The 19,027-nt window shown below is 42.6% G+C and overlaps 1 protein-coding gene across 1 annotated transcript in view; it reads right to left on the reverse strand.

The window, feature by feature from the left end:
- The window catches only part of Msh3 (mutS homolog 3), a 118,878-nt gene extending 99,874 nt beyond the window's left edge, over positions 1-19,004 (reverse strand). Inside the window, 9 exon segments of the mRNA XM_076926949.1 lie at positions 2,625-2,791; positions 6,301-6,444; positions 8,083-8,202; positions 8,783-8,899; positions 12,288-12,476; positions 15,246-15,466; positions 17,211-17,328; positions 18,607-18,766; positions 18,768-19,004. Of these exon segments, the coding sequence (XP_076783064.1) occupies positions 2,625-2,791; positions 6,301-6,444; positions 8,083-8,202; positions 8,783-8,899; positions 12,288-12,476; positions 15,246-15,466; positions 17,211-17,328; positions 18,607-18,766; positions 18,768-18,907 (1,376 nt within the window). The 5' untranslated portion in view covers positions 18,908-19,004.
- Between the last annotated feature and the right edge of the window lie 23 nt (positions 19,005-19,027).

The following is a 19,027-nucleotide window of genomic DNA, read 5'->3' on the forward strand; positions in this document are numbered from 1 at the left end:
GTGGCAGAGGAAGTGGCTACATTCTTGTGATGATTTAAATGAGGGCCTCACAGTCTCCAGCACTGGAATACTTGGTCCCCCACTGGTGTTTGGGAAGGTGTGTCATGGGGGCAGGTGCTGACATTCAAAGGCCTTGATTCCAGTTCACTGTTTTGTGCTTTGTGGTTCATGTGGGGAGCCCTGGGCTTCCTGCTCCTGCCATCAAGGACTCTTAGCCTGTGCAACCATCAGCCCAGGTAAGTCCTTCTTTCTATAAAGTACCTTGGCCATGGCACTTTATCATCGCAACAGAAGAGAAACTAAGACAATTATTTTTCCCTTGTAGTGAGTTTTCTTGGCCAGTCCCTACCCCAGAAACTTTACTCATACTATCTTTACAACTCACTTTACAGTGAACACTTCCTGTGAACATTTCCTGTATTTTCCACAACAAGGACATAGGAAGACAAGACAGTCAAATTAATTACTCGAAGTCACCACAGCAAGAGACAGATTTCCAATCCAACCTAAGACGCTGTGATGTCTGAAAATCTACCACCTTGACCTTACAGACATATAAACTAGCTACAGATACTCATAAAAACATAGGCTTAACTCTCAACTCTCATGAGCAAAATGTAGAAAAAGAAAACTGACTAAGAATGGAGCCTTCTTACATGTGGTCAGTAACGTGAACAGAATATAAACCTGGAGTGCCAGCTAGAGAAATACACTAAAGTGGCCTGAGGTCGGTAGATTCCTAAGTCCCAGTCAGTCAGCCATGACATCTCCAGCATGCCAAATCCAGGCTTCTGAACCTCGTCTGAGAGTAAACACTGAAGACACCTTCAGCGGAAGCTCCTTGCCAATCGGGTTCCATCTTGGCACTGTCTGCTACTGTGCAGTGCAGGACTTTGGCTTTTTCCTTTTTTAACTTTTACTTTTATTGATTTTTATAAAAAATAAGTAGAAAACAGAAATCTAACATAATGATTAAAATGACCAAATTCCAGATTAATCTAAATTAATCAAATATATACTTGGTTAGGAAGGAAATGAGCAAAATTAAAGACATGAAACATGGTAAATATTCTTATATTTAAGAGTCTCCTTTAAAAGTATCTGAGAATTTATTCAATATTTAGCTCTCCAGTGTCAGCAACCCTCATAAATGGACTGTTTGACTTTTAACTGGTCAAATTTGAACACAGAAGAGAACTAAGAACAAAACAAGGGGTTTTCTATTTTCAACCTATAATAGAAATAATAAAGACTATTTAGGCAATCACTGTAAATGTTCCAAAGAGTTCATGAAGCCCCTGGGCCAATCTAGCAAGCAACCAAATTTTCATAAATGTTTATAACTTCTGACTTAGAAATTCCACTTTCAGGACTTACACTCAGAGAAGAATTAATTAATAATGCACACAAATGCTTCTGCAGGTGCTACTGCACCGTCTGAGCAAAGACAGTAAACACAGCGAAAAGCAGCAGATGTGTCACAATTCACTCGTACGACAAACGCCACCCGAATCGTGCTTTTGAAGTGCTTACTGAAATATTAGCAGACAAGTGGTAGTCACTACATTTTGCTTCAGAATAAGCATCCCAGAGAGAAGGGTGCGGCTGATGAGACTGGCCCCGGCTGGGGCACTGGAGGATGGACTCGAGGGGTTTCACTACACTGTTCCCTTAGCCTCTTCTGATATGTCTACGTTCATGCATCCGAAATTTCCCATAAAAAAACAGATAGAAAAATTTTAAGCTAAATATAGACACAAAGCTATATTTGCTACATGAACGTAAGTTTATAAATAAAAAAATAATACATACAAAGAAATAAAACATCAAAGTGGAGTTATTTCTGTATTTGTGAAACTGGGCTTATTTTATCTTTCTATTTATAATTCTTAATTCTTCTAAGTAAATGCATATTAGTGCTATCATCAGAAAAGCAAACTGTAAAGTCAAGACCTTACTTTAAATCGGTTGATTTAATCAGTGGCTTGTCAGCCCACTCACTGTGACTCCCCCAGTCATCCCTTCATGTAGATGGCCTCAGGCCTAGCCCATGCTCCCTGTCCTTCCAGCCACTCTTCCAGAGAGGCACCAGCCTACAGTGTTAACACCATACACCTTGAGAACCCAGCAAGGCATGTACAGTCTCACACATATACCTTCTCCTCTACTCTCTTCAGAATAAGTGTTATGAGATAAGGACTAGTAAATAAAGCTCCTGGGTCCCACCCATCCTGAAGAGAAACTCACAGCTCAGACTATAACATCTGTGAGATGTTTAAAGAAATAATTTCTAAATGACCTGTAGAGTATATACATGAATCTTCAAACAATATAATTAAATAATATGACAAATCCCTTTAGAATGACTGTCATCTATAGTCCTATGCAATTTTTTTTTCCTTTTAAAATCTCTATTATTGGAGCTGGGGTAGTGGTGCTCACCTTTAATCCCAGCTCTTGGGAGGCAAAAGCAGATGAATCTATGAGTTCAAGGCCAGCCTGGTCTACAAAGCAAATTCCAGGACAGCCAGGACTACACAGAGAAACCCTGACTTGGGGAAATTTCTATTAGAACAAGCATTGGCTTGGGAAGTCCTGCTAGTATGAAAATGGCCACTCCTCACCTGACAGCGGTGGCTCTGTGGACAAGCATCTCCGTAGGCTCAGACAGGTCCAAGGGAAGCAGAAGTTCCACAGGCTGCAGGCTTGATATTCGAGTCTCCAGCTCCAGTCTGGAAGCAGAGTCCTGGAAGCAGTCGAACACAACCTCGCCCGTTGTAGGCTGCACTCCCTGGAAGCGACAGTAAACATAATAGCACGAGACACAGACACCATCCAGCTGCACTGACACATCACAAGCATGGTTCTACTTAATGACATGCTCCAAAAATGTGCTCAGCTTCTAAAGTGAAAACCCACCTGCCTTTTAACATTTCTTTTCTGGAACTCACTCTGTAGACCAGGCTGGCCTCAAACTCAGAAATCCGCCTGCCTCTGCCTCCAAGTGCTGGGATCAAAGGCGTGCGCCACCACCGCCCGGCACCTTTTAACATTCTTACTTAAGCTAGATCACAGGCATCTAAAAGAGCTGAGGGCTGGTGAGAGAACTCAACAGGTGAAAAGCTCTTGCTATTGAGCCTGAGGACCTGAGTTTGAGCTCCACAGAACTGACATGGTAGAAGGAGGGAACCTACTCCCAAACTAGTCCTCTGACCTCCACACATAGGTCATGTGCACACGTAGTTAATTAATTACTTAATTAATTAATGCAATAGGCTTAAGTGGGAGTTTCATGAGACACACTGAGCACAGGCTGGGACCTCGTGTACTTGACAGCGCTATAGCAAGTGGCCAAGCATTCCTGAGCATCGGCTTCCTCTCCTACATATGGAAACACATTATCAGCTTCCTCATGCGGTCACTACAGGGATTAAATCAGCTCTGACACCTTCACCCACCTGTACAGAGAGCAAGTTATCAGGACAAAGTGCCAGTGGCCACACCTGACCATATACAAGCAACACGGTCTAGTTCTTGCATAGCAGAAATCAAACAACACAATGAATGAAACCCATCTAGTCTCCAGTAAAACAGCCAAGACAACTTAAAACCATCACCTGTTTCACCCCAGTGTGACAACAGAAGAAAACCTGAAGGGGGCCAAGGTTTGGAAGAGCTGCAGAGTAGTGAAGGTACTTAACCAAGGTCTCAGAGCAATAAAACAGTGGAGCTCATCGATTCGCCAGGCTGCATTCTCTCTACTACTGACACCTAGAGATGAATCGGTAGGGACAGTTTGCAATAATGAAAAGCCAGAAGTGTCACAAATCTTTATATTGTTAATGCAGTCAACTAAGTGACAGTCACTTCCAACAGAAGCCAAGCATCACCTAGGGAAGTAGAAAATGCCAGCAGTGTTTACATCAGTAATTCTTCCCAGGTGTACTCATGAGAGTTTGGATATATGTATGAGATGCAAAAAATGCCTACAGAAGTATTCTTTACAGAGGCAAAAGTTACCAACCGCCCCCATGTGCCCAGCATCAGAGGGATGAGTATATGTGGGTTATAAGACTTTAAAAGCACTGCAATGGAAGACCTAAGGCACGTAAATAAATGTCACATTCAAGCCAGCGACATGCCCCAGTGAGTAAAGGGGCTTGCTGCCAGGCCTGGTGACCTCTGTTTTATCCTCGTGGAATAGAAAGAACTGATTCTCACAAAGTGTCTACTCTCTGCAAGCATGCCCGTGGTACATGTGTGCCCCCCATATTGTGACCAGCAAGTAAATAAACAGAAAAACATTTTTTAGTTTATATACAAAATAGGAAACAAAAGATTCAAAAACACTTTTATAGTATGTTTCCTTTGTACATAAAGTTGGAGGTGGTCAAACAGAACTAAAAGAAAAGGCTATTATTGCCCCAAAACCTGGAGTACAGTTACTGTAGAAGGAAGGGACCTGGGTAACTTGATGCTTCTGGATAGTACTGGTTACTGACCTGAGTGACTGTCTCACACTACTCTGGTAAATTTCTACTCATTTTTTCCATTGGAATATTTTATAATTTCTTTAAATCCTTCATTTGTAGCCACAAACTGTCCTCAATTCCAGCCCAGAGAAATCCTCCAGTGGCCACAGTAGTGGCATGGGTTCCACTGGTTACCTAGTAGCTGAGGGTCCAATCCACAAATCAAGCACATTTATACAAGCTGTTTACAGATATTCAGATGACAGAGTTAATTCTCTGTTGCTTTAATCAAACAACTAGTCTAATGGTGGTATCTGCACCGTTACTACTCCAAGAGACAAGTGCCGTAAGAAACCCATAGCCCAAACAATGGCCCAAAATGAAGGCGCAAGGCACGTTTGCACGGTTCTCAACAGGGAGGCTTTCTACCAGCACCCAGGAAACCCTCACACAGTGACTGGGAAATAAAAGGTGTTCATCGCAGAGAGAGAAACACCCAGGAAGAACAGCACTGGCGATAGGAAGAAATGATCGCCTTCAGCCACACTGACTGAGGAACTGGAGCACATTCTTAGGCGGCCTTGTGCAGATCTAGAAGATTCCAGAGCTCAAGTGGCAAGTGCAGCCTTGGCCTAGAGCTCAGGATGCCAGGAGCCAGAGAAGAGACTGCTGAGATCAGTGACGGGAGCCGGAGTCACTTAGGGTCAATGACCATCTGTTCACATCCCTGTGCAGCTGCTACAGTCAGTCTTGGCAGTGGCAGGATGCTATCGCTAGATTCTAGAGGAGGCCTGTGTGCTCTCATGTGCTACCAGCTCTGCTCTTCAGTCTGAGCTCCAGGTGGATACAGGACAGCACGGCACATATGCTAACGCTGATGAGCAAATAGCCTTCCTGTCTGTAGATGGGACCGACTGTCTATGATTAGATAAACAGTGCTTCTCGAGGGACATTCATCTGAGCCTCCCCAACTGCCACAGTCTTGCTAACTCCCTGAAAGAAGGGCTTACTGGCTAAGCAAATGTCAGGTTAGCATAGTTATGAATAATGTATTAAAAGGTACATTGAAGACACTGAAGCTTTATGAACGTTTGTTAGTGCTGGTGACTGACTGTAGATGTTGAAGAAGCACAAAGAGTGGTTATAAGGAAGTCTAAAACTCCTGAGGGCACAGTCTCAGACCTGTAAGTGGAAGAATTTGCCTATGAGTAGGCAGAATGTAGAATCAGTACTGCTACAGCTCCTGAATCATAGTTATCAGAAGACAGAGTGGGCATATTTCTGGTATTAATTTAGTATGCTGTGTGCGCTGGCCACTTAATAGCTCCCTTAACTCTTCGTCTCTCAAAATCTAATTAGGATAGTCCCATAATCACTCCCATTAGATCACTCGCCAAGGAGGACATCTTAGAGCCCTTTGCTAGCCACACGCATGCTAGGTGTAGCTTTTTACTGTGCTATCAGGTCCCTGTCCCCCTATGCGCCCATCACTGCCAACGTTTTCAACTCACAACAACGGCATATAGTCTGAAACAATCTGGACCATTCTCCAGCACAGAGTACCAAGTAACCAGAAAAGAAAATAGTAACTAATTACATGAGAGGTACTGTTGTTAGGGAAACGGTCTCCTAGTAAAGTCCCTGAGAGCACTTGAGAATCCTCACCAGTTATAGCTCACGACTACCCACACGAGGTCCCAGGAACACCCATCATTCACTCCTCATCTTCACAGGACTCACCAGGCCACCAACGGAAGTGCTCCCCTCACCTTCACAGGACTCACCAGGACACCAATGGAACTGCTCCCCTCACCTTCACAGGACTCACCAGGACACCAATGGAAGTGCTCCCCTGCTTTCTGTCTTTAATGGTTTCTTTTTCTTCATAGATACACAGAAGATAGTTGGTAGAAGTGTCTGTCATGACCTCATCAATATTTACAGAATCATCCTGCCTGATGAGAGGATTCACATGTAGTAAGCATTAAAGAAAATCACATGCTTCATTCCCATTAACTGATAAAGGTTGATTTCCTCAGGCGGCATTCTTCCAAGTACAGTCATACAGACACAGGAGCGTGTCATCTCCTCCCTGAACTACAGCAGGTACAAGGACAGGCAACTATCATCTACTCAATTCCACAGGGGCTAGAGGTGTTCCTGCAACTTTGTGGGAGCCCAAAACTGACCCCATTCTGCTGAGTCGATGGTGGCGCCTGACTCCTTAACAACTCAGCAACGCTACAAAGCAGAGGACACACACTAAAACTGTACGAATGAATCCCGTCTCTAAAGTGCCTAAAACTCTAGAAGCATCAAGAGAATTTTAACATATTACACAGAAACATACATTTACATATAGGAGCATGTATGCACAGACATGTAAGAAATGAATCCCATTAACCAAAATTCTCAAGGATAAAAGCTGATTCTGGACAAAGTTATCCTGTTTCCTCCAGGGGCGTCTCACTGGGAAAGCCGACCATTCTTAAGGGTGGGCCCATGCCCAGCAGTAGACGGCCAACAGAAGACAAACTCAAGCACATCTTTGGAAGCAGCAGGGTTTTTTAATTTTACATCCTTTGAGTATAAGCTATAACGCTCCCAGTTTGGGGTTTTTGTGGGATTCCTGAGTGTGCAACTGGGATGTGTCTCTGCGTCTTATGGGTTTCAGGTGCTTCGTCTTTGGCTCTTTTTGTTGTTTAGTTTTGTCCTAGTCCAACTTTTTTGTCTTTGTCCTATCATTTGTATTTGTAGTTGATTTTATTATTTACTAGATGCCTGTTTCCTTTCCAACAGAGACAGAAAGGATGTGGATGCAAAATCTATTTTTAATAAAAGAAAAAAATTTAAAAAGAGAGACGAGCCACTTATCTAGTAAATATTTGTAATTGCACCTTGCTCTTAACTTTTTAAAATAATGGGTCAGGTATGGTCCCCAGGCAAGGATAATCCCAAATACCAGAAAAACTTAAGAAGAAATTCAAGGCCAGCCTGTACTACACAATGAGACTCTATCGCAAAACAAAACACTAAGAATCTTATTATTATGCCTTTGAAATTACTTTGCTTCAACTAACATAAAGAATTTATGAGTGATGATAAACTTTGGGACAACCATTGTGCACACTGAAACCCGCAAGAGACGATTTTAGCCAACTACCCATTTCAATAATTTGTTTATGAAGTCAACAATTAATGAAGATGGTCTCATGTTTAATTGTGTCTTAATTTTGTCTCTGAAGTTCGCTTCACATGAAGTTAGTAAGTTACTATCAGGTCTCATGTTAGCAAGACACTGAAGAGCTAGCAAAGCCCTGGATAGCTAACACTCCCACATAAATGGTCGTTAACCAGGTATGTTTTATTGGTCTCGTTTCTTTTTCTTGCTACTATAATACAATGAATTCTGCTCTCATCGTGACAGTGGACACATATCTGCCCTCTCTTGGTACACGCCCACCATGGCAGAGTGCCGGGGTGCATAGTGATTAGACACCTCAGCAAACACATTCTCATTAGGGAAAAGGGAAAGCTGTTCAGTTAAATTTGTCATTTTAAAGCAAACCCCCTATAACCAGAAAGAGGAAACATCCTATCTTAAAAGGATATCTTCTCCAATAAGTGTGGATTTTGTATAAAGCGCGGTCAATTTCCGGGAAAAGACGGAACTCTTATTGTCTCCGATGGCCTTTAATGCCGCAGTTTCAGTTTGCTTCACAACTCCCACCTTCAACAAAAATAAGACACACTTACTGCCAAATCCACTGAACCACTGTTTTTTTTAAAAAAAAAATTTCAAACTGTTAAAAGTTCTTTCTGAAGCACTGAAAATAAGGAAAACACCCTTGACGTCCAGATGGAGAGCAGAAAGAACCCCAAGCAAGTGGCAAGTGGAGAAAGGAAGCCACACGCTGCAATGGCAGACGCCCCACCCGGGCATGGTAGAGCACGCTTACATGCACAGCATTTGGAGGACTGGGAGTGAGTGTGAGTTCAAGCCAGGCCTGGGCTTTACAACTTAAGACTCTGGTTCAGGAAAAAAAAAAAGAAAGAGAGAGAGAGAGGAAGGGAGGGAGGGAGGGAGGGAGGGAGGGAGGGAGGGAGGGAGGGAGGGAGGGAAGGAGGGAGGGAGGCAGGCAGGCAGGCAGGCAGGCAGGCATACATAATGGTAATAACTAGATCATATTGGTTTCCCATAGTTCCAAGTTCTAAAGCTAACAAAAGTCTTTCTACCACTTCATAAGACATGCTTTCAGCTCTAAAAGAGAATCCCAATTCCTTTCCCACAAATCAAAGCCAAAGCTGACCTTGTATCCTTTGGCCACAAGTCGGCGGACATGCACGAACAGTCTGTGGGTAGGTATGCTTGCTGTCATAAAGTTGTGGTCTAAGTGACAATAAATATTGAGTTCCCGAGCAGCAATCTAAAAAGTGGACAGAGGGGATGTCAATAATGTCTATTCAAGATTCCCTGTCCAAGGTTTGTTCACTTTGTTTACAGTTCATCATGTTACATATATGTAGGCTCTGACATTTCTCTAAATACATACATCGTCAATAAAGTGTCTAAAGGACATTCCTTGTACAAAACAGATGCTTTCATCTACTTTGGGCATCTCCAACAGGGTGACTTCAGAGCCAACATCTGTATCTCTAAATTCCAGAAATACAACAGCTCTTCTTCAACGTCCTCATAATACACAAATGTTTCCAAAACCTTTTAATGTTCAGTCTTTCCTACAGTAAGAGCAGGAGAGTGTAACAGAACAAGACACTGTTATGCAAATGGCCCAGTTAAATACCTGACAAGTAGAAGCCACTACAGAGCATCTTAGACAGCGTGTCCATTTATAAAGAGAAAACAGGAAACACGCCTTCTTGACACTACAGAGCATCTTAGTGTGTCCATTTGTACAGAGGAAACACGCCTTCTTGACAAGACGTTGGCCCTGTTAGCTAAGAGGTGATGGAAACAACTGTGAAAGCAGCAGTAACTGAACTGGTTTCTTGCTTTCTTCTAGAAAATACCATGGCTTAGACAATGTCCACTAAAGCCCTAGACTCTCACCCCTACATTCTCACTGCCCAAGCTCCCCAATCTCTGAACTGCACTGTTTCATCATTACTGTTAAGGAAAGATCAGACTTTACTATGGTCAAGTCAGTCGGAATTTATCCTTTAACCTCGACACCCTCTTTCTCCTCCTGGAGGTTGCAACTACGTATGTACCTGTTTCTTCTCTCAGAACACATGCCAGTCTTGTGTTAGAGTATAACTTCATAACACAAAACCCAGCATAATGTTACTGAGAATATCGATTTCCTGCAAAAACAGGCTTTAGAAAACTGAAAGAAAAAGGATTAGTAGAGACTAGGTTTTTCATTCCCTAAGTAACAGCATACGCACTACCTTATCTTTCTGTGACAACCAGTGACCCCAGCAAGCCTAATACAAAGCATCATCCATGAGTCCCAACAATGGCAGCACCAGCAATACTCTTCTTCAGCTTGGCTATCGCTTGGGACAAGACACAGAGAAATTCATGTTTGAATGCTCGGTCCCTAGTAGACAGAACTGTTTGGGAAGGGCTAAGAGATGTTGCCTTGTTGAAGGAAATGTGTTATGTCACTGGGAATGGGCTTTGAGGTCTCAGAAGGCCACACTATTCTCAGTTAGCTCTCTCTACCTTGTGCTGTGTTTGTGTTCAATATGTAAGCACTCAGCTACTGTTCCAGCTCAGTCTGCCTGCCTGCCTGCTTCCATACTCCCCACTAGGATGGTTATGGACACTAACCCTCTAACTGTGAGCCCTCAATTAAATGTTCTTTACTAAGTTGCTTTGTGTGGTGGTTTGAATGAAAATGGCCCCATAGGCTCATAGAAAGTTGCACTATTAGGAGATATAACCTTGTTGGAGGAAGTGTGTCACTGGTTTCAAATGTTCAAGGCAGGCCCACTGTCACTCTCTCTACTCACTGCCTACTGATCTGGATGTAGAGCTCTGAGCTCCTCTCCAGAACCATGTCTGCTTGCATGCTGCCAAGCTTCCCACCATGATGACACTAGTCTAAACTTTGAACTGTAAGCCAGTCCCAATTTAATGTTTCCCTTTATAAAAGTTGCCGTCCTCATGGTGTCTCAACACAGCAATAAAATCCTAACTAAAACACCTTGGTCAGGATGTTTTGTCACAGCAATAGAAAAGTAACTTAAGACACCTATTAAATGTGCCAATCAGTCTTTAACCTTCTTCACTGAAATCTACATCAAACACCTCTAAATTAAATCAGGACCTAACTTGAGAAAACAATGGCAAGATGTCGATACACAGAAGCCCATTTCAAGCACCTGTTGATAGCTGGCAGTTAATGTGCCTATCGATGAGGGAGAAGCTTCTTCCTATGAAAATTCATAAGCTAAAGGTAAACAGAAGAATTTGTATACATCCCAGACTTTCACATCCCAGACTTTCACATCTGCTTGAATCTTCATTGGAAAACCACTGACATGACTCCAGTGCATTCATTAATGGACACACTGGATGATCTTGTGGGGGATGACAAGTACCAGGCTAGCAGCAAGGAGACAATGCAGTAACATTCTGACGCCTGTCCCTTCTCACCACAAGTCTTTTACGTGCATGGGTGTCCTGCCTGCATGTATCCCTATTTATCACCTGCAAAGTACAACAGAGGCCAGAAGGCATCAGATCCTGTGGAACTGGAGTTTTTAGTCATTCTGTAAGTGCTGGGAACTGACTCTGCAAGAGGGGCAAGGGCACTTAACTGCCGAGCCAACTCCCCAGTCTCAAGTGACAGTATTTCTTAAAGGGTAACTAATCTAATCTGATTTTTCAGAAGCCCAGAAACCATGACCTGCAAACCAGCCCAAGAGTAAGAACACTTGTTTGTAAGCCTGATGAGCTAAGTTACATTCTGAACCTGCCTTAGTTAGGGTCACAATGCTATGACGGAACACTACTGACCGAGAGCAAGCCGTGGAGGAAAGGGTTAATTCGCCTTTCACTTCCACATCATAGTCCATAGTGAAGAAAGTCAGGGCAGAAACTCAGACAGGGCAAGAACCTGGAGGCAAGGAAGATGCCATTGAGGGGTGCTGTTCACTGGCTTGCTCATTATGGCTTTCTCAGGCAGCTTTCTTATAGACCCAGGATCACTTGAGCTAGGCCCTCCCCCATCAATTACAAAATTAATTACAAAAACTTTGGGAGGTGGCATTCAAGACAGGGTTTCTCTGTGTAGCCCTAGCTACCTGGAACTCACTCTGTAGACCAGGCTGGCCTCAAACTCAAAGAATCACCTGCTTCTGCTTCCTGAGTACTGAGATTAAAGGTGTGTGCTACTACCACCTAGTTAATCATTTCTTAATTAAATTAATAAAATGCCCTACAAGCTTGCCTACAGACTGATCTTACAGAGGCAATTTCTCGACTGAGGTTCCCTCCGCTCTGATGACTCTAGTTTGTGTCAAGTTGACACACAGTGAGCCAGCACAGACACAGACACACACACACACAAAAGCACACATATACACACAGGTTAAATAAATAAAATATTTTTAAAATATTTTAAGACAGAATATAAGACATATTAAAAGAGTCTATGGCTATATAAGAAAAGTATCAGTTAGTGTTTGAAAACACAACTTGTAAGTAGACATGGCAGTGAGCTTTAATCTCAGAACTTGGGGGTAGATAGCTGAAGTAGCAGGATCAGGAGTTCAAAGCCAGTGTGGGCAGCATTGCATAATCCTGTGAGAAAAAAAAAAAGAAGAAAAGAAAACACAACTTACTTCCGCATCTTCCCCAAAGAACCTGTACTTGTACCCACATTCCACACACAAAACTGAGTCTTTGTGCTGCTGCTTCAGACCCATGTACTGCAGTTCTAATGGGGTATAGACGCTCTTGGATCGCTTGTTAGAAGGTTTACAATCGGAAGTCTTCTGGAAAGTTTCAGGGCAGGGTCCAAACTGACTGTCCTAGATACCAAAAGATTTATACAGTTTAGAAAACACCAGCTGAATTGCTGAGTTCTCAGAGTAACAGTAAGTTTGGCAAAAAAATAATACTTGGTGACTCACTCCACGGGGAAGGCTTCTAAAGGCTTTCTGAGGCCAAGTTATCTATAGGTCTGAAAATGTTTCCAAAATACAAAACACAGAGCAAGCACTGAGGAAAGGGATACAAGAGAGAACGACATGAGCTATCAAGATGAAAAGAAAAAAAAATTACCCTCTATGCTAACTTCAAAAATTAAACAAAAGCAGAAAGCCAAAATGAACTCTATAAATAAGTATACTGAAAGTCCAGTTTAATGTTCTACATCTTTACATTTTTTTATTTCACAAATCTATTAATATCTTATTATTATTCCCAGGAGTGTTGGGCAGGATAGAGCAGAGGGCATGTATCCAGGGCACTTTCAGGAAACACATTGATAAATGACAGTAACCTTCCAAAGAGACTCAACTCATCTCAATAGTAATGTCTTCCCCTCACCCTGTAACTGGGAAGGCAGGCCACCTTGAATATGGTGGCACCATCCCATGTGCTAAACGACGGAGGAGGAGAGCTGAGCAGTAACGCTCATCCTGACTGGGAAAGACTATGGACACATGGCCAGGTGTCGCACGCACTGCACGGGCCTTCCCTCTGATGGACCAGACCCTCAAACTATGAGCTAAAATAAACCTGATTAAACTAATTTTGTCAAACAGTTTATCTCAGCAAAAGAAAAGCCGTTAGTCCACACAAGAGCCTCCAAATCAATGAATGAATGACACTAGGCGAGAGAAATGTGGCTTATTATATCAGGTCTGAGAATGCAATTATTTTAATTTTTTTGAGACTTTTCCCTTTTGTTTTATGGTTTTATATAAATTCAAGAATGGTATGTAATATAAAATTTAATTCACATTCACAAAAATACATTTTCTAGAAAAAGTACTCATTTATAGAATAAGAGTTCCCCCCAAAAAATTTATCTGTGTGATATAACAAACTGATATTAAATAACTTTTATAAACTATAAAGATAAAAATATTTCTCAGATCTATTATTCTCTCTTTCATATCCCTAGAGCCAGCACAGTGAGCTCAACTGTGAATTCAGAAAACCTGTCAAGAGCCATGGTGTCCCTGGCTCTGCACTGACAGGCCCACAATTTGATAGCTTTTTACCCCTCGTCTGCATCCTATGTCCATCATCAGTCCAGGTATGGTGGCCGACCCATAGCCCTAGCACTTGGAAGACAGAGGTTGATAGATCCCTGTTAGTTCAAGGGCAGCCAGGGTTGTATGTAAGAGCCTGTCTCAAAGAAAATACAACAGCAATGGCCTATTGCCTGTAATAACATCCACTTAGTTCCCTGGTTTCCAGGGAAACCTCTGTCTCATTACTTCCAATTCCTGACATTGTTGCAATGCAGAGCTGGTCACTGCCTGTATAAGCAACAGAAAGTGGGCTCTGTGGAGGAACTGGTGTAATGTGGCCCATGAGAAGTAAGTTCAATCAACAGACTCAGTAACTTCCATACAGTATAGTCATGCCATCTAAACTGCCTCTCAGTATTAAAAGATGAAAAACACTAAAATATTTTCAGTTTATATATGGCAAGTCAGCTTGTTCTCTCTCTCTCTCTCTCTCTCTCTCTCTCTCTCTCTCTCTCTCTCTCTCTCTCTCTGTAGCTGAGAGCTCACAGCTCCTGACTACTGGCTAAAACTTTATTGTCCTGAACAATTTTCTAAGAAAAATACTATGCAATTTCAATGTCAAAAGGAAGTCAACGTGTGTGTATATATGTGGGGTGTGTGTGTGTGTGTGTGTGTGTGTGCAGCTATGTGCAATCAAATCTCTGATTCAGTGGTGTCAATCATATCTATATATTAAAATGAAATCTTTTTTTTAATGTCCATTCCCAACAAGCATGGTGGCACACACCATTAATCCCAGCAATCAGGAGGCAGAAGTAGGTGTACTTCTGTGAGTTCGAGACCAGCCTGATCTACAAAGGGAATTCCGGGACAGCCAGGACTGTTACACAGACAAATTCTGTCTCAAAAAAACAAAAATAAATAAATGAGTAAGTAAATGAATGAATGAATGAATGAATGAATGAATATAGCCACTCCTAATTCTCAATGAAAACCAACTAAATATGATTCTGAAGAAAGGTTCTGAATACTAGTTTAGTGTTTTTTCAAAAGTTCTGTAATTATTTTGATTTAAAGCTAGCAATGAGCACCAACCAATTCTGTGAATGGATTTCAGTGGTGGAGCAAGAGGTAAATTCCCTGTTTTTGTAATAACAAAAACATTAGTAAGTCACAAAGTTCACAGCAGAAGAAATACAAGCCTATACTCAGTTATTTTGCCTCTGAATTGACTCTGTATCTGCCAAGCTTTCAACTGAAAAACCTCACCTGCATGATGCCCACCAGGATTTCCCATGCAAAATATGTAAACTGTCAATAAGAAACACCTCCAAGTCAATGCTCCTGTCCTACACAGTACAGCAAGACTGCCTGCAGGTGTGTGTATTGTTTTAATACAAACCAACTAATCTCTCCCAAATAAACAGTAAAACTCTTAAATGCTGAAAAGAAAGAAAACCCAAGACACAAATGTTCCCTCAGCTAGCAAGGATGACTGGATCTGGAAACCATTTATTTCCCTGTGTAATCCCAAAGACGCTAAAAGTATTTCAGAACCAAGGTGACTGATTATTCATCTACACAGCAGTTACATACTTTCTGATTATCGTGAGACTTGGAATCTTCAGACAAGACCGCATTCTTTGCACGTTGCAGAGTGATATCTTCATAATCAGTACATTTTGGCAGAACTGCAAGTCTCTCCCGAAGAGCTTCTGTCTGGACTCTGTTTTGAGGGAGGGCAGAATCACAGCAGAATTCTTTCAACTTTTCCAGGGACTTTAAAACAATTCTGGGCCTCAGACATTTCTTTGCCTCTTGGGAAATATGAAGAAGAAAACACACCAATAGTATTTTGGTTTCACCATGTCACGTCATAACCTGCATAGAACTTTTCAAAAGAGCATTCCCACTGGAACAATGCACCTAGATATAATGTGATAAAGAACACCATATTCAAAGTGAAGATTACTCATTTAAACATACATACAATTTCATTTGCTGATGAAATCCACAGAGAACTACAGTGAAGGAGGCTGGCAAGATGGCTCTGCAGGAATGATGCCACCAAGTTGATGACCTCCATTCTATGATGACCAGAAACAACAAGACAGAAAGAGAGAGCCGACTCCTTCGAGCTATTCTCTGACCTCTACACATATATGGCCCCCATGCACAGATGTGCATACACACAATAAACAAACAAACAATAAAATAATAAGCAATATAATTTCAATTATTAAAAACAGAACTCTAGTGGAGTTTCGCTTTTTGTTTCTTTGGGTATAATGACAGACAGGACAGGAGTGATGACAGTTGCTACTGAGATATCTGAAACAAGACAGGGAACTGATGTACTAGTCACTAATTCAGCACACAAGAGTCACACCCAATCCTTAGAAAAGCAAAAAGCCAATTCTATTGGCTACACAGAATGCTTGACACTCAGAATGGGGGGCGCCACGGAGTCTGGAAAATTCTGAAATAAAAAAGACTGATTCAAAGTAAACTGAGCCTCCCTTCTTCTCACCCTGTAAGCTCTGAGGGCCTTTCTCCCACTCAGCACAGACTAGGGGTTTCTCTGGAAAGGTGGCATATGCAGTATTTCTGGTTATAAACTATCCCCGGAAAATGCCGGGAGCCAAAGCTGGCTGGATGCAGAAATAAAATGAATGACTGCAAAGAAGTCAAAATGGTAGCTGCAGGAGCCAAGATGGTCATGAGCAGGGTTGGAGGTGTGGAACATGAGAGGCTCTGCTCACCAGTACAGTTCTAGAAGTGAAACACAAAAGACTTGAGATAGATAACAAGAAGGCTCACTGGGGACCAGAAGATAGCTTCCTGGGTAAGGATGCTTATCAACCAGTCTTACAACCTGAGTTCGAAGCCAAAACTCACACAACATAAGGGGAGAACTAACTCCTGCAAACTGTCCTCTGACTCTTCTACCTATGTACACGTGCAGACACACACAGATAAATGTAATACATAGATCATTAGTAAATATTTCATCTTTATAGCCAAGATTTAAGACAGATAACGTGGCAGGAGAGATGACCCAGTGGTTAGTGCACATACTGCTCTTCCATCAGAGAACCTGAGTCCAATTGCCAGCAACCATATCAGATGGCTTATAACCAACCACCTGTGACTCCAACTCCCGGAGGGTTCTACGCCTCGTGCCTCTGCAGGCGTCTACACTCACAACACACACACACACATTCACACATACACACACCACACTTAAAACACACACATATACATACACACACACTTACACACATACATACATACATACATACATACAATACATACCTTTTTACACACACACACACACATTTTTTGTTAAAAAATCGTGCAATAGTGAACAAAAGAGAAAGTTGGAAGAACTGCAGCCAAATTAGAGAACTGAGCCCCTCTGTGGCCTTAGCTTCCCAAACACCAGCTAAGGCACAGCAGAGATCCTTCTCCACACAGGAAGACAAAGCTCAATGTTCCCATGGTCTCCTTTGCCTTCTAAGGAACCCAAGCAACTGAGAAGACTTATTCTCTAGCACTTACCAGGGTTGTGAGATGCTACTGAGGTATTTTCTCCTTCCTTCTCTGGAACTTTCTTTGCTTTCTTCTTAGTGGGCCCACCATTTCCCAGTGACCTCTTCCTGCTGTCACCTTCTGTCACCTGTATCGAGAAGGTTGGAAATGGTGTGTTAACACTATCCTAAGGCTTGAACTCTCTGGAGTCATTTAACCTTGCTTCAAAGTGATTGTCAGTTCCTTGCCTTCCATTCTTCTTAGAGCGATCTACTTTTTGCTCTGAAAAGATTTCGGAGTGACTGTTTTTGCCATCAGAGACAGAAACTGGCAGGTACAGTCTCTCATTACCTCACATCCTGCTGAAATTATGTGGCATTCTCCACCTTTCCTTCTTATATATGTTAAATAAAATACCTCTACAAGATGAACAAAAAAAATCTATTTTCAAAATGCAAAATGATGGGAGAAAAAGGAGATAATAAAGAAGCAATGTTATTTCCTGTTGCAAAGCTTCTATCCACTATTAAAAGATGTCCTGGGACAATCTGTTGGCAGGTAATCTAAGAGAAACTTAAAACTTTTGCCTAGTATTCTCTCAGTGGCCAGTGCAAAATAAATCTTAGTGAATTTAGGAAAATGTAAATGAACCTCAAAAAGAGAGAGCAGAGCATTAATCAGTACAGGAAAGAAATATAAACAAAAGAGGTTAATATTCTTAAATTGATTTGCACCTGCATTAAAATACAGCAGATAGCTAAAGGCACTTATAATCACCTCTACATCTGGGAAATGACCGAGCCTTAACGCTCGGCCCCCTGAACAAATGTGACACATTGACAGCCAGTGTGGGAAACATAACAGGGAACCCTAAGTACCTGGCTCACCCTTGGACCTGTATTTGTGGCAATATCACTATGGGGTTTTGTTTTGTTTTGTTTTTTTTAACTTTGCTTTGCCTAGAACTATTTGAAGGGCTGCAAGTAACAGGAAGCAGCCAACAATAAGTATCTACAGAAATTCCATCCATCCAAATGCTTACACTGAGAATCTGTATAATAGAACAATATTCTGGCATGGCGATCTGACAAGGTTTTTGAATTCTGAAAAACTAGCCTTAAAGACAGCTTTCTTCGAGTTAGCCAAGCAAGCATATGTAAATAAAGCTCCTCTTCAACCCTAAATAAAGTAAGGGAAACGTAAAGGAAAGAATGAAGAACGGAGGTTAAAAAGCGCATCCTGGACCCGCTAGTCCTCGCCTTCCACCAGAATAGAAGTTTCCGCCTTGGGTTCCGGCTAACGACCGGAAGCACCAAGACCTCAAATCTATTCTAATTGGGTAATAAAGTCTTTCAACTAAAAGAAGAGCTAACAGAAGCCACCACCTTCTCCTTCCCTGGCTCCGCCCCTTCTTAGTCCTACCCACCATTAATAGGCTCTCCGTACGACCTCCGCTTCCGGCCACGACGCCTACGGGCCGCCACCCTGGCCCCGCCCTGACACTTGGCTCCGCCCCGTCAAGGACAAACCCCGCCCCTGGCGGCCTTCTTCTAGGTGGACGCTGGGGGCGCTGCGGAGCCGTGCTCTACCTTCTCTGCTGGCTCGGTGGAGGACGCGCTGGATCTTAGGCTTCCCTCAGACCTGAAAAAGCGGCTCAGAACCGCTTGTCTCCCCGGGCCCGGGCCGGTGGCAGTAGAGCTTCCCGATGCGGTCTTCCTGCGGGGCATTGCAGTGTGCAGAAGAGCCGGCCTGCTGGCTGCGCAAGCGTGCGGCCGGACTTCCTCGCGCTTGCGCTTGCGCTCGCGCACGGCTCGAGTTGTGCGGGGCGTGGCCTGGTGGGAACGGGG

Source organism: Arvicanthis niloticus, chromosome 29 (assembly GCF_011762505.2).
Source record: "Arvicanthis niloticus isolate mArvNil1 chromosome 29, mArvNil1.pat.X, whole genome shotgun sequence".
In the NCBI taxonomy this organism is placed as follows: Eukaryota; Metazoa; Chordata; class Mammalia; order Rodentia; family Muridae; genus Arvicanthis; species Arvicanthis niloticus.